The following is a 16,262-nucleotide window of genomic DNA, read 5'->3' as shown; positions in this document are numbered from 1 at the left end:
GCCCAGTACATCACTGGGGCCAAGCTGCCTGCCATCCAGGACCTATATAATAGGTGGTGTCAGAGGAATGCCCCAAAAATTGTCAGAGACTCCCAAGGTACCGGAGCTGTCATGTTTTGTCATATATTGTCTTGTCATTATGCTTTCCCTTCTGTTCGTTTACCCCTGCTGGTCTTATTAGGTTCGTTCCCTTTTTCTATCCCTCTCTCCCCCCCTCCCTCTCTCTCCTCTCTCTATTGTTCCGTTCCTGCTCCCAGCTGTTCCTCATTCTCCTAACTCACTCATTTAGTCTTTTCACACCTGTCCCCTATTTTGTCCTCTGATTAGAGTCCCTATTTCTCCCCTTGTTTTCCGCTTCTGTCCTTGTCGGATCCTTGTATGATGTTCGCTGTGCTGTGTCATTGTCTCGCCCTGTCGTGTCTTGTCTCCTTCAGATGCTGCGTGTGAGCAGGTGTCTTAGTCTGCTACGGTCGGTGCCTTCCCGAGGCAACCTGCAGTCAATGGTCGAGTCTCCAGTCTGTCCTCGTCACTACCAGTGGATTTAAGTTTTTTCATGTTTTGTTTTCTTCTTTAATTGTCCAGGAGTATTACTTTTGCCAATTACTGGAATAAAGACTCTGTTTTCGCTAAGTCGCTTTTGGGTCCTCATTCACCTGCTTAACAGAAGGATCCGACCAAGAATGGACCCAGCGACTACGGATTCTCGTAACACTGCCGTCGAGATCCAGGGAGCTATGCTCGGCAGACACGAGCAGGAATTGTCTGCTGCTCGTCATGCCGTTGAGACCCTGGCCGCTCAGGTTTCCGACCTCTCTGGACAGTTCCAGAGTCTTCGTCTTGTGCCACCAGCTACTTCCTGGTCTGCCGAGTCTCCGGAACCTAGGGTTAATAACCCACCTTGTTACTCCGGGCAGCCCACTGAGTGCCGCTCCTTTCTCACCCAGTGTGATATTGTGTTCTCTCTCCAACCCAACACATACTCAAGAGAGAGAGCTCGGGTTGCTTACGTCATATCACTCCTTACTGGCCGGGCTCGAGAGTGGGGCACAGCTATCTGGGAGGCAAGGGCTGATTGTTCTAACAATTACCTGAACTTTAAAGAGGAGATGATACGGGTTTTTGATCGTTCAGTTTTTGGTAGGGAGGCTTCTTGGGCCCTGGCTTCCCTATGTCAAGGTGATCGATCCATAACGGATTACTCTATAGAGTTTCGCACTCTTGCTGCCTCTAGTGACTGGAACGAGCCGGCGCTGCTCGCTCGTTTTCTGGAGGGACTCCACGCAGAGGTTAAGGATGAGATTCTCTCCCGGGAGGTTCCTTCCAGTGTGGACTCTTTGATTGCACTCGCCATCCGCATAGAACGACGGGTAGATCTTCGTCACCGAGCTCGTGGAAGAGAGCTCGCGTTAACGGTGTTTCCCTCTCCGCATCGCAACCATCTCCTTCCTCCGGCTCAGAGACTGAGCCCATGCAGCTGGGAGGTATTCGCATCTCGACTAAGGAGAGGGAACGGAGGATCACCAACCGCCTGTGCCTCTATTGCGGTTTTGCTGGACATTTTGTCAATTCATGTCCAGTAAAAGCCAGAGCTCATCAGTAAGCGGAGGGCTACTGGTGAGCGCTACTACTCAGGTCTCTCCATCAAGATCCTGTACTACTATGTCGGTCCATCTACGCTGGACCGGTTCGGCTGCTTCTTGCAGTGCCTTGATAGACTCTGGGGCTGAGGGTTGTTTTATGGACGAAGCATGGGCTCGGAAACATGACATTCCTCTCAGACAGTTAGGGAAGCCCACGCCCATGTTCGCCTTAGATGGTAGTCATCTCCCCAGTATCAGATATGAGACACTACCTTTAACCCTCACAGTATCTGGTAACCACAGTGAGACTATTTCCTTTTTGATTTTTCATTCACCTTTTACACCTGTTGTTTTGGGTCATCCCTGGCTAGTATGTCATAATCCTTCTATTAATTGGTCTAGTAATTCTATCCTATCCTGGAACGTTTCTTGTCATGTGAAGTGTTTAATGTCTGCTATCCCTCCTGTTTCTTCTGTCCCCTCTTCTCAGGAGGAACCTGGTGATTTGACAGGAGTGCCGGAGGAATATCATGATCTGCACACGGTCTTCAGTCGGTCCAGAGCCAACTCCCTTCCTCCTCACCGGTCGTATGATTGTAGTATTGATCTCCTTCCGGGGACCACTCCCCCTCGGGGTAGACTATACTCTCTGTCGGCTCCCGAACGTAAGGCTCTCGAGGATTATTTGTCTGTTTCTCTTGACGCCGGCACCGTAGTGCCTTCTTCCTCTCCTGCCGGGGCGGGGTTTTTTTTTTTGTTAAGAAGAAAGACGGTACTCTGCGCCCCTGCGTGGATTATCGAGGGCTGAATGACATAACGGTTAAGAATCGTTATCCGCTTCCCCTTATGTCATCAGCCTTCGAGATTCTGCAGGGAGCCAGGTTCTTTACTAAGTTGGACCTTCGTAATGCTTACCATCTCGTGCGCATCAGAGAGGGGGACGAGTGGAAAACGGCGTTTAACACTCCGTTAGGGCATTTTGAGTACCGGGTTCTGCCGTTTGGTCTCGCTAATGCTCCAGCTGTTTTTCAGGCATTAGTTAATGATGTACTGAGAGACATGCTGAACATCTTTGTTTTTGTCTACCTTGACGATATCCTGATTTTTTCACCGTCACTCAAGATTCATGTTCAGCACGTTCGACGTGTACTCCAGCGCCTTTTAGAGAATTGTCTCTACGTGAAGGCTGAGAAGTGCGCCTTTCATGTCTCCTCTGTCACTTTTCTCGGTTCTGTTATTTCCGCTGAAGGCATTCAGATGGATCCCGCTAAGGTCCAGGTTGTCAGTGATTGGTCCGTTCCAAGGTCACGTGTCGAGTTGCAGCGCTTTCTAGGTTTCGCTAATTTCTATCGGCGTTTCATTCGTAATTTCGGTCAAGTTGCAGCGCTTTCTAGGTTTCGCTAATTTCTATCGGCGTTTCATTCGTAATTTCGGTCAAGTTGCTGCCCCTCTCACAGCTCTTACTTCTGTCAAGACGTGCTTTAAGTGGTCCGGTTCCGCCCAGGGAGCTTTTGATCTCCTCAAGAAGCGTTTTACGTCCGCTCCTATCCTCGTTACTCCTGACGTCACTAAACAATTCATTGTCGAGGTTGACGCTTCAGAGGTGGGCGTGGGAGCCATTCTATCCCAGCGCTTCCAGTCTGACGATAAGGTCCATCCTTGCGCTTATTTTTCTCATCGCCTGTCGCCATCGGAACGCAACTATGATGTAGGTAACCGCGAACTGCTCGCCATCCGCTTAGCCCTAGGCGAATGGCGACAGTGGTTGGAGGGGGCGACCGTTCCTTTTGTCGTTTGGACTGACCATAAGAACCTTGAGTACATCCGTTCTGCCAAACGACTTAATGCACGTCAAGCTCGTTGGGCGTTGTTTTTCGCTCGTTTCGAGTTTGTGATTTCTTATCGCCCGGGTAATAAGAACACCAAGCCTGATGCCTTATCCCGTCTCTTTAGTTCTTCTGTGGCTTCTACTGATCCCGAGGGGATTCTTCCTTATGGGCGTGTTGTCGGGTTGACAGTCTGGGGAATTGAGAGACAGGTTAAGCAAGCACTCACTCACACTGCGTCGCCGCGTGCTTGTCCTAGTAACCTTCTTTTCGTTCCTGTTTCTACTCGTCTGGCTGTTCTTCAGTGGGCTCACTCTGCCAAGTTAGCTGGCCATCCCGGCGTTCGAGGTACACTTGCTTCTATTCGCCAGCGCTTTTGGTGGCCTACTCAGGAGCGTGACACGCGCCGTTTCGTGGCTGCTTGTTCGGACTGCGCGCAGACTAAGTCAGGTAACTCTCCTCCTGCCGGTCGTCTCAGACCGCTTCCCATTCCTTCTCGACCATGGTCTCACATCGCCTTAGACTTCATTACCGGTCTGCCTTCGTCTGCGGGGAAGACTGTGATTCTTACGGTTGTCGATAGGTTCTCTAAGGCGGCACATTTCATTCCCCTCGCTAAGCTTCCTTCCGTTAAGGAGACGGCACAAATCATCATCGAGAATGTGTTCAGAATTCATGGCCTCCCGTTAGACGCCGTTTCAGACAGAGGTCCGCAATTCACGTCACAGTTTTGGAGGGAGTTCTGTCGTTTGATTGGTGCTTCCGTCAGTCTCTCTTCCGGTTTTCATCCCCAGTCTAACGGTCAAGCAGAAAGGGCCAATCAGACGATTGGTCGCATACTACGCAGCCTTTCTTTTAGAAACCCTGCGTCTTGGGCAGAACAGCTCCCCTGGGCAGAATATGCTCACAACTCGCTTCCTTCGTCTGCTACCGCGCTATCTCCGTTTCAGAGTAGTCTGGGTTACCAGCCTCCTCTGTTCTCGTCCCAGCTCGCCGAGTCCAGCGTTCCCTCCGCTCAGGCTTTTGTCCAACGTTGTGAGCGCACCTGGAGGAGGGTGAGGTCTGCACTTTGCCGTTACAGGGCGCAGACTGTGAGAGCCGCCAATAAACGTAGGATTAAGAGTCCTAGGTATTGTCGCGGCCAGAGAGTGTGGCTTTCCACTCGTAACCTTCCCCTTACGACAGCTTCTCGTAAGTTGACTCCGCGGTTCATTGGTCGGTTCCGTGTCTCCCATGTCGTCAATCCTGTCGCTGTGCGACTGCTTCTTCCGCGACATCTTCGTCGCGTCCATCCTGTCTTCCATGTCTCCTGTGTCAAGCCCTTTCTTCGCACCCCCGTTCGTCTTCCCCTCCCCCCGTCCTTGTCGAGGGCGCACCTATTTACAAGGTACGTAGGATCATGGACATGCGTTCTCGGGGACGTGGTCACCAGTACCTAGTGGATTGGGAGGGTTACGGTCCTGAGGAGAGGAGTTGGGTTCCATCTCGGGACGTGCTGGACCGTTCGCTGATTGATGATTTCCTCCGTTGCCGCCAGGATTCCTCCTCGAGTGCGCCAGGAGGCGCTCGGTGAGTGGGGGGGTACTGTCATGTTTTGTCATATATTGTCTTGTCATTATGCTTTCCCTTCTGTTCGTTTCCCCCTGCTGGTCTTATTAGGTTCGTTCCCTTTTTCTATCCCTCTCTCTCCCCCTCCCTCTCTCTCCTCTCTCTATCGTTCCGTTCCTGCTCCCAGCTGTTCCTCATTCTCCTAACTCACTCATTTAGTCTTTTCACACCTGTCCCCTATTTTGTCCTCTGATTAGAGTCCCTATTTCTCCCCTTGTTTTCCGCTTCTGTCCTTGTCGGATCCTTGTATGATGTTCGCTGTGCTGTGTCATTGTCTCGCCCTGTCGTGTCTTGTCTCCTTCAGATGCTGCGTGTGAGCAGGTGTCTTAGTCTGCTACGGTCGGTGCCTTCCCGAGGCAACCTGCAGTCAATGGTCGAGTCTCCAGTCTGTCCTCGTCACTACGAGTGGATTTAAGTTTTTTCATGTTTTGTTTTCTTCTTTAATTGTCCAGGAGTATTACTTTTGCCAATTACTGGAATAAAGACTCTGTTTTCGCTAAGTCGCTTTTGGGTCCTCATTCACCTGCATAACAGGAGCGCCAAGTCAAAGACCAAAAGGCTCATCAACAGCTTCTACCCCCAAGCCATAAGACTGCTGAACAATTCATAAAATCGCAACAGGACAATTTACATTGACCCCACGTCCCCTTTTTGTACACTGCTGCTACTCACTGTTTATTATCTATGCAGAGTCACTTCACCCCTACCTATATGTACAAATGACCTTTAACCTGTACCCCCGCACACTGACGCTGTGCCGGTGCCCCCCTGTATGTAGCCTTCCATTGTGTAGGTACGTATATAGCCTGGTTATTCTTATTGTGTTTTTATTATTACTTTTTAAATCTAGTCTACTTCTTCTTCTTGCACTGCACTGTTGGTTAAGGGCTTGTAAGTAAAGCATTTCACGGTGAAGTCTACCCTTGTTGTATTCGGCGCATGTTTGATTTGATACACTACACTACACACACCTCACACACTACACTACACACACCTCACACACTACACTACACACACCTCACACACTACACTACAGTACACACACCTCACACACTACACTACACACACCTCACACACTACACTACACACACCTCACACACTACACTACACTAAACACACCTCACACACTACACTACACACACCTCACACACTACACTACACACACCTCACACACTACACACACTACACTACACACACCTCACACACTACACTACACACACCTCACACACTACACTACACTACACACACCTCACACACTACACTACACACACCTCACACACTACACTACACTACACACACCTCACACACTACACTACACACACCTCACACACTACACTACACACACCTCACACACTACACTACACACACCTCACACACTACACTGCACACTACACACACCTCACACACTACACTACACTACACACACCTCACACACTACACTACACACACCTCACACACTACACTACACACACCTCACACACTACACTGCACACTACACACACCTCACACACTACACTGCACACTACACACATCTCACACACTACACTACCCACACCTCACACACTACACTACACTACACTACACTACACTACACTACACTACACTACACTACACTACACTACACTACACACACCTCACACACTACACTACACACACTACACTACACACACTACACTACACACACCTTACACACTACACTACACACACCTCACACACTACACTACACACACCTCACACACTACACTACACACACCTCACACACTACACTACACACACCTCACACACTACACTACACACACTACACTACACTACACACACCTCACACACTACACTACACTACACACACTACACACACTACACTACACTACACTACACTACACTACACTACACTACACTACACACACCTCACACACTACACTACACTACACTACACTACACTACACTACACTACACTACACTACACTACACACACCTCACACACTACACTACACTACACTACACTACACTACACTACACTACACTACACTACACTACACTACACACACTACACTACACTACACACACTACACTACACTACACTACACACACTACACTACACTACACACACTACACTACACTACACTACACTACACTACACTACACTACACTACACTACACTACAAACACCTCACACACCACACACACTACACTACACACACTACACCCACACAGCTCACACACTACACACACTACACTACACTACACACACTACAATACACTACACTACACTACACACACTACACTACACTACACACTACACTACACACACCTCACACACTACACTACACTACACTACACTACACTACACTACACTACACTACACTACACTACACTACACTACAAACACCTCACACACTACACACACTACACTACACACACTACACCCACACAGCTCACACACTACACACACTACACTATACACACCTCACACACTACACCCACACACTACACACACTACACTTCACACACCTCACACACTACACACACTACACACACTTCACACACCTCACACACTACACACACTACACACACTACCCACACCTCACACACTACACACACTACACACACTACCCACACCTCACACACTACACACACTACACACACTTCACACAACTCACACACTACACACACTACACTACACACACCTCACACACTACACACACTACACTACACACACCTCACACACCACACACACTACACACATTTCACACACCTCACACACCTACACACTACACTCACACACCTCACACACCTCACACACCTACACACTACACTTACACACCTCACACACAACACTCACACACCTCACAGACTACACACACACACCTCACGCACTACACACACACCTCACACACACATCTCACACACTACACACACACCTCACACACACACCTCACACACTATACACACACACAACACACACTCTCACAACTCACACACACACCTCACACACTACACTAACCTCACACACACACCTCACACACTATACACACACACAACACACACTCTCACAACTCACACTCACACCTCACACACTACACTAACCTCACACACACATCTCACACACTACACATACACACTAAACACACTCACCTCACACACAACACACACACACCTCACACACTATACACACACCTCACACAGACTCCTAACCCCCCCCCTCTCCTTACCCTGTAGAGGTTGTGAGGTGACGTTACAGTGGACAGCAGGTCCGTAGCTGACTGTTCTGGCCTGGACACTGAACCTGTAGGTTACTCCTTTAGTCAGGTCTCTGACCTTCAACCAATGCTGCCAGCTACCCTTCACCTCCACCGTCACCACCCGACTCACACCTAGACACACACACACACACACACACACACACACACACACACACACACACACACACACACACACACACACACACACACACACACACACACACACACACACACACACACACACACACATTAAAACATGTACAAACACCATTAAACACCATTAAACACCATTAAACACCATTAAACACCATTAAACACTATTAAACACCACTAAACACCATTAAACACCATTAAACACCATTAAACACCAATAAACACCATTAAACACCATTAAACACCATTAAACACCATTAAACACCATTAAACACCATTAAACACTATTAAACACCACTAAACACCATTAAACACAAATAAACACCACTAAACACCATTAAACACCAATAAACACAAATAAACACCACTAAACACCATTAAACACCATTAAACACTATTAAACACCACTAAACACCATTAAACACAAATAAACACCACTAAACACCATTAAACACCAATAAACACAAATAAACACCACTAAACACCATTAAACACAAATAAACACCACTAAACACCATTAAACACCATTAAACACAAATAAACACCACTAAACACCATTAAACACAAATAAACACCACTAAACACCATTAAACACAAATAAACACCACTAAACACCATTAAACACCATTAAACACAAATAAACACCATTAAACACAAATAAACACCACTAAACACCATTAAACACCATTAAACACAAATAAACACCACTAAACACCATTAAACACCAATAAACACCATTAAACACCATTACACACCATTAAACACCATTACACACCATTAAACACCATTAAACACAAATAAACACCATTACACACCATTAAACACCATTAAACACAAATAAACACCAATAAACACCATTAAACACCATTAAACACCATTAAACATCATTAAACACCATTAAACACCAATAAACACCAACAAACACGACTAAACACCATTAAACACAAATAAACACCATTAAACACCAACAAACACCATTAAACCCCATTAAACACCATTAAACACCAACAAACACCACTAAACACCATTAAACACCATTAAACCCCATTAAACACCATTAAACACCATTAAACATCATTAAACACCATTAAACACCAATAAACACCAACAAACACCAATAAACACCATTAAACACCATTAAACACCATTAAACATCATTAAACACCAATAAACACCAATAAACACCATTAAACAACATTAAACACCATTAAACACCATTAAACACCATTAAACACCATTAAACACCAATAAACACCATTAAACACCATTAAACACCATTAAACACCATTAAACACAAATAAACACCACTAAATACCATTAAACACCAATAAACACCATTAAACACAAATAAACACCATTAAACACCATTAAACACAAATAAACACCATTAAACACCATTAAACACAAATAAACACCACTAAACACCATTACACACCAATAAACACCATTAAACACCATTAAACACCATTAAACACCATTAAACACAAATAAACACCACTAAACACCATTAAACACCAATAAACACCATTAAACACCATTAAACACCAATAAACACCATTAAACCCCATTAAACACCATTAAACACCATTAAACACAAATAAACACCACTAAACACCATTACACACCAATAAACACCATTAAACACCATTAAACATCATTAAACACCATTAAACACAAATAAACACCACTAAACACCATTAAACACCAATAAACACCATTAAACACCATTAAACACCAATAAACACCACTAAACACCATTAAACACCATTAAACACCATTAAACACCAATAAACACCATTAAACACCATTAAACACAAATAAACACCAATAAACACCATTAAACACCATTAAATACAAATAAACACCATTAAACACCAATAAACACCAATAAACACCACTAAACACCATTAAACACCATTAAACACCATTAAACACCAATAAACACCATTAAACACCACTAAACACAAATAAACACCACTAAACACCATTAAACACCACTAAACACCATTAAACACCATTAAACACAAATAAACACCTTGTTTTGTTTGTCAGCAACATTTTCCTCGCAGAAACTGGTGTGTGTTTTGTTAGGCATGTGAGTGTGTTGCTAGGCGTGTGTGTGTGTTGCTAGGCGTGTGTGTGTGTGTGTGTTGTTAGGCATGTGAGTGTGTGTTAGGTGTGTGTGTGTTGTTAGGTGTGTGTGTGTTGTTAGGTGTGTGTGTGTTGCTAGGCGTGTGTGTGTGTGTGTGTGTTGTTAGGCGTGTGAGTGTGTGTTAGGTGTGTGTGTGTAATTAGGTTTGTGTGGGTTGCTAGGTGTGTGTGTGTGTTGTTAGGTGTGTTGTTAGGTGTGTGTGTGTTGCTAGGTGTGTGTGTGTTGCTAGGCGTGTGTGTGTGTGTTGTTAGGCGTGTGAGTGTGTGTTAGGTGTGTGTTGTTAGGTGTGTGTGTGTGTGTGTTAGTTACCCTGTGTAGGCTGTGTGTGTGTGTGTTGCTAGGTGTGTGTATGTTTCTAGGTGTGTGTGTGTGTGTTAGTTACCCTGTACAGGCTGTGTGTGTGTGTGTTTCTAGGTGTGTGCGTGTGTGTTAGTTACCCTGTACAGGCTGTGTGTTGTTAGGTGTGTGTGTGTTGCTAGGTGTGTGTGTGTTAGTTACCCTGTACAGGCTGTGTGTGTTGCTAGGTGTGTGTGTTAGTTACCCTGTACAGGCTGTGTGGGCTGGTAGACCACCCTGTACCCCTCCACTACCCCGTTAGAAGCGCTGGGCGCCCCCCAGGAGACGTTGACACTCCATCCTGTCACCTCCGAAAACGACAGGAAACTAGGCTGGCTGGGGGCTGGGGGGGGTTACACAGGTCATCATTACATTCATACCATCTAGATGTTCTACTTTAGACAGAGCAGACCTGGGATCAGATACTATTAGATGTGTGTGTGTAAACTCTCAGTGTCTGCTTTAGACAGAGCAGACCTGGGATCAGATACTATTAGATGTGTGTGTGTAAACTCTCAGTGTCTGCTTTAGACAGAGCAGACCTGGGATCAGATACTATTAGATGTGTGTGTGTAAACTCTCAGTGTCTGCTTTAGACAGAGCAGACCTGGGATCAGATACTATTAGATGTGTGTGTGTAAACTCTCAGTGTCTGCTTTAGACAGAGCAGACCTGGGATCAGATACTATTAGATGTGTGTGTGTAAACTCTCAGTGTCTGCTTTAGACAGAGCAGACCTGGGATCAGATACTATTAGATGTGTGTGTGTAAACTCTCAGTGTCTGCTTTAGACAGAGCAGACCTGGGATCAGATACTATTAGATGTGTGTGTGTAAACTCTCAGTGTCTGCTTTAGACAGAGCAGACCTGGGATCAGATACTATTAGATGTGTGTGTGTAAACTCTCAGTGTCTGCTTTAGACAGAGCAGACCTGGGATCAGATACTATTAGATGTGTGTGTAAACTCTCAGTGTCTGCTTTAGACAGAGCAGACCTGGGATCAGATACTATTAGATGTGTGTGTGTAAACTCTCAGTGTCTGCTTTAGACAGAGCAGACCTGGGATCAGGTACTATTAGATATGTGTGTAAACTCTCAGCTCTTCCATTACAACAGGCTCCATCATTATCAAGCCCAGATAAAGATTTTTCATCGATTTCAAATCATATTTCAAGCCAGGTCTAACACATACGTATCCCAGGGTTAACTGGATGGGTTAGGGGTTAGAGGTTAGGGAACCTATCACCCTGTAGGGTCTTGGCCTCCCGGGGTTAGAGGTTAGAGGTTAAGGAACCTACCGGCCTGTAGGGTCTTGGCGCCCCGGGGTTAGAGGTTAGGGGTTAGAGGTTAGGGAACCTACCAGCCTGTAGGGTCTTGGCCTCCCGGCGTTAGAGGTTAGAGGTTAGGGAACCTACCGGCCTGTAGGGTCTTGGCGGCCCGGGGTTAGAGGTTAGGGGTTAGAGGTTAGGGAACTTACCAGCCTGTAGGGTCTTGGCGGCCCGGGGTTAGAGGTTAGGGGTTAGAGGTTAGGGAACTTACCAGCCTGTAGGGTCTTGGCCTCCCGGGGTTAGAGGTTAGGGGTTAGGGGTCAGAGGTTAGAGGTTAGGGGTTAGAGGTTAGGGAACCTACCGGCCTGTAGGGTCTTGGCGCCCCGGGGTTAGAGGTTAGGGATTAGAGGTTAGGGGTTAGGGGTTAGAGGTTAGGGAACCTACCGGCCTGTAGGGTCTTGGCACCCCAGAGTTAGAGGTTAGGGGTAAGAGGTCAGGGGTTAGAGGTTAGGGAACCTACCAGCCTGTAGGGTCTTGGCGCCCCGGGGTTCGCTGGGCGGGCCGTCTCCAGCCACGTTGAAGGCAGACAGCGTGACGAGGTAGGACGTGTAACACGTGAGGTTGACCAGACGAACACGCGTGTCAGGAACAAACACCACCGTCACCTTCTCTGTCTCGTTCTGTCTGGCACCCTGCCAGTAGTGGATCTGACCACAGCACAGGAAACAGGAAGAAGTCGCACACAGGAAGTGAGACCCATTTTCTACTGAGACAATGGTTCCTTTCGGGTTGTACCCAGAAGGGTACACATGCTCAATATTCTGCTGATGTACCCATCAGAATGATGTAGTGATGTATTCTCTATAACAACATGACCTGATGTGTCCATCAGAATGATGTAGTGATGTATTCTCTATAACAACATGACCTGATGTGTCCATGACAACATGACCTGATGCGTCCATCAGAATGATGTAGTGATGTATTCTCTATAACAACATGACCTGATGTGTCCATGACAACATGACCTGATGTACCCATGACAACATGACCTGATGTGTCCATGACAACATGACCTGATGTGCCCAACAGAATGATGTAGTGATGTATTCTATATAACAACATGATGTGTCCATCAGAATGATGTAGTGATGTATTCTCTATAACAACATGATGTGTCCATCAGAATGATGTAGTGATGTATTCTATATAACAACATGATGTGCCCAACAGAATGATGTAGTGATGTATTCTATATAACAACATGATGTGTCCATCAGAATGATGTAGTGATGTATTCTATATAACAACATGATGTGTCCATCAGAATGATGTAGTGATGTATTCTATATAACAACATGATGTGTCCATCAGAATGATGTAGTGATGTATTCTATATAACAACATGATGTGTCCATCAGAATGATGTAGTGATGTATTCTATATAACAACATGATGTGTCCATCAGAATGATGTAGTGATGTATTCTATATAACAACATGATGTGTCCATCAGAATGATGTAGTGATGTATTCTATATAACAACATGATGTGTCCATCAGAATGATGTAGTGATGTATTCTATATAACAACATGATGTGTCCATCAGAATGATGTAGTGATGTATTCTCTATAACAACATGATGTGTCCATCAGAATGATGTAGTGATGTATTCTCTATAACAACATGATGTGTCCATCAGAATGATGTAGTGATGTATTCTCTATAACAACATGACCTGATGTGTCCATCAGAATGATGTAGTGATGGATTCTCTATAACAACATGACCTGATGTGCCCATCAGAATGATGTAGTGATGTATTCTCTATAACAACGTGATGTATCCATCAGAATGATGTAGTGATGTATTCTCTATAACAACATGACCTGATGTGTCCATCAGAATGATGTAGTGATGTATTCTATATAACAACATGATGTGTCCATCAGAATGATGTAGTGATGTATTCTATATAACAACATGATGTGTCCATCAGAATGATGTAGTGATGTATTCTCTATAACAACATGACCTGATGTGTCCATCAGAATGATGTAGTGATGTATTCTCTATAACAACATGACCTGATGTGTCCATCAGAATGATGTAGTGATGTATTCTCTATAACAACATGACCTGATGTGCCCATCAGAATGATGTAGTGATGTATTCTCTATAACAACGTGATGTATCCATCAGAATGATGTAGTGATGTATTCTCTATAACAACGTGATGTATCCATCAGAATGATGTAGTGATGTATTCTCTATAACAACATGATGTGTCCATCAGAATGATGTAGTGATGTATTCTCTATAACAACATGACCTGATGTGTCCATCAGAATGATGTAGTGATGTATTCTCTATAACAACATGACCTGATGTGTCCATCAGAATGATGTAGTGATGTATTCTCTATAACAACGTGATGTATCCATCAGAATGATGTAGTGATGTATTCTCTATAACAACATGACCTGATGTGTCCATCAGAATGATGTAGTGATGTATTCTCTATAACAACATGACCTGATGTGTCCATCAGAATGATGTAGTGATGTATTCTCTATAACAACGTGATGTGTCCATCAGAATGATGTAGTGATGTATTCTCTATAACAACATGACCTGATGTGTCCATCAGAATGATGTAGTGATGTATTCTCTATAACAACATGACCTGATGTGTCCATCAGAATGATGTAGTGATGTATTCTCTATAACAACATGATGTGTCCATCAGAATGATGTAGTGATGTATTCTCTATAACAACATGACCTGATGTGTCCATCAGAATGATGTAGTGATGTATTCTCTATAACAACATGACCTGATGTGTCCATCAGAATGATGTAGTGATGTATTCTCTATAACAACATGACCTGATGTGTCCATCAGAATGATGTAGTGATGTATTCTCTATAACAACATGATGTGTCCAGCAGAATGATGTTGTGATGTGAGTTCAGCTTGTCATTATAATGGATAATCCTCATTATTACTGGACTGGAACATTCTAACACAAAACCCCCTCTTTAAAACTTCAACTCTACAAAACCTCAACTCTACAAAACCTCAACTCTACAAAACCCACTCTTTAAAACTTCAACTCTACAAAACCTCAACTCTAGAAAAGTAATTCCAATGTCTCTCCATCTCTCCCCTTCACTCTCTCCCTCTCCATCTCTCTCCTTCTCTCTCCCCTTCTCTCTCTCCTCCTCCCTCTCCTCTCCATCTCTCCCCTTCTCTCTCCATCTCTCTCCTTCTCTCTCCCCTTCTCCCTCGCCTCCTCCCTCTCCTCTCCATCTCTCCCCTTCTCTCTCCTTCTCTCTCCCCTTCTCTCTCTCCTCTCCATCTCTCCCCTTCTCCCTCGCCATCTCTCCCCTTCTCCCTCTCCTTTCCATCTCTCCCCTTCTCTCTCCCCTTCTCTCTCCATCTCTCTCCTTCTCTCTCCCCTCCTCCCTCTCCTCTCCATCTCTCCCCTTCTCCCTCGCCTTCTCGCTCTCTCCTCTCCATCTCCTCTCCATCTCTCCCCTTCTCCCTCTCCTTTCCATCTCTCCCCTTCTCCCTCGCCTTCTCTCTCTCCTCTCCATCTCCTCTCCATCTCTCCCCTTCTCCCTCTCCTCTCCATCTCTCCCCTTCTCCCTCGCCTCCTCCCTCTCCTCTCCATCTCTCCCCTTCTCCCTCTCCTTTCCATCTCTCCCCTTCTCTCTCCCCTTCTCTCTCCATCTCTCTCCTTCTCTCTCCCCTCCTCCCTCTCCTCTCCATCTCTCCCCTTCTCCCTCGCCTTCTCTCTCTCCTCTCCCTCTCCTCTCCATCTCTCTCCTTCTCTCTCCCCTCCTCTCTCTCCTTTCCATCTCTCCCCTTCTCCCTCTCCTCCTCCCTCTCCTTTCCATCTCTCCCCTTCTCTCTCTCCTCTTCCTCTCCTCTCCATCTCTCCCCTTCTCTCTCCCCTTCTCCCTCGCCTCCTCCCTCTCCTCTCCATCTCTCCCCTTCTCTCTCCATCTCTCTCCTTCTCTCTCCCCTTCTCCCTCGCCTCCTCCCTCTCCTCTCCATCTCTCCCCTTCTCTCTCCTTCTCTCCCCTTCTCTC

At 45.7% G+C, this 16,262-nt stretch overlaps 1 protein-coding gene across 1 annotated transcript in view; it reads right to left on the bottom strand.

Annotated features, from left to right (window-relative positions):
• The window catches only part of LOC124018701 (protein sidekick-1-like), a 60,622-nt gene that overhangs the window by 23,203 nt on the left and 21,157 nt on the right, over positions 1–16,262 (bottom strand). The window contains exons 9-11 of the mRNA XM_046334053.1: positions 12,684–12,870; positions 11,100–11,237; positions 8,224–8,385 (exon numbers count right to left, since the gene is read on the bottom strand). Of these exons, the coding sequence (XP_046190009.1) occupies positions 8,224–8,385; positions 11,100–11,237; positions 12,684–12,870 (487 nt within the window). The remainder of the gene's footprint in view (positions 1–8,223; positions 8,386–11,099; positions 11,238–12,683; positions 12,871–16,262) is intronic.

Source organism: Oncorhynchus gorbuscha, unplaced genomic scaffold, assembly GCF_021184085.1.
Source record: "Oncorhynchus gorbuscha isolate QuinsamMale2020 ecotype Even-year unplaced genomic scaffold, OgorEven_v1.0 Un_scaffold_564, whole genome shotgun sequence".
Taxonomy (NCBI): domain Eukaryota; kingdom Metazoa; phylum Chordata; class Actinopteri; order Salmoniformes; family Salmonidae; genus Oncorhynchus; species Oncorhynchus gorbuscha.
This window is presented reverse-complemented; position numbering and strand designations above follow the sequence as displayed.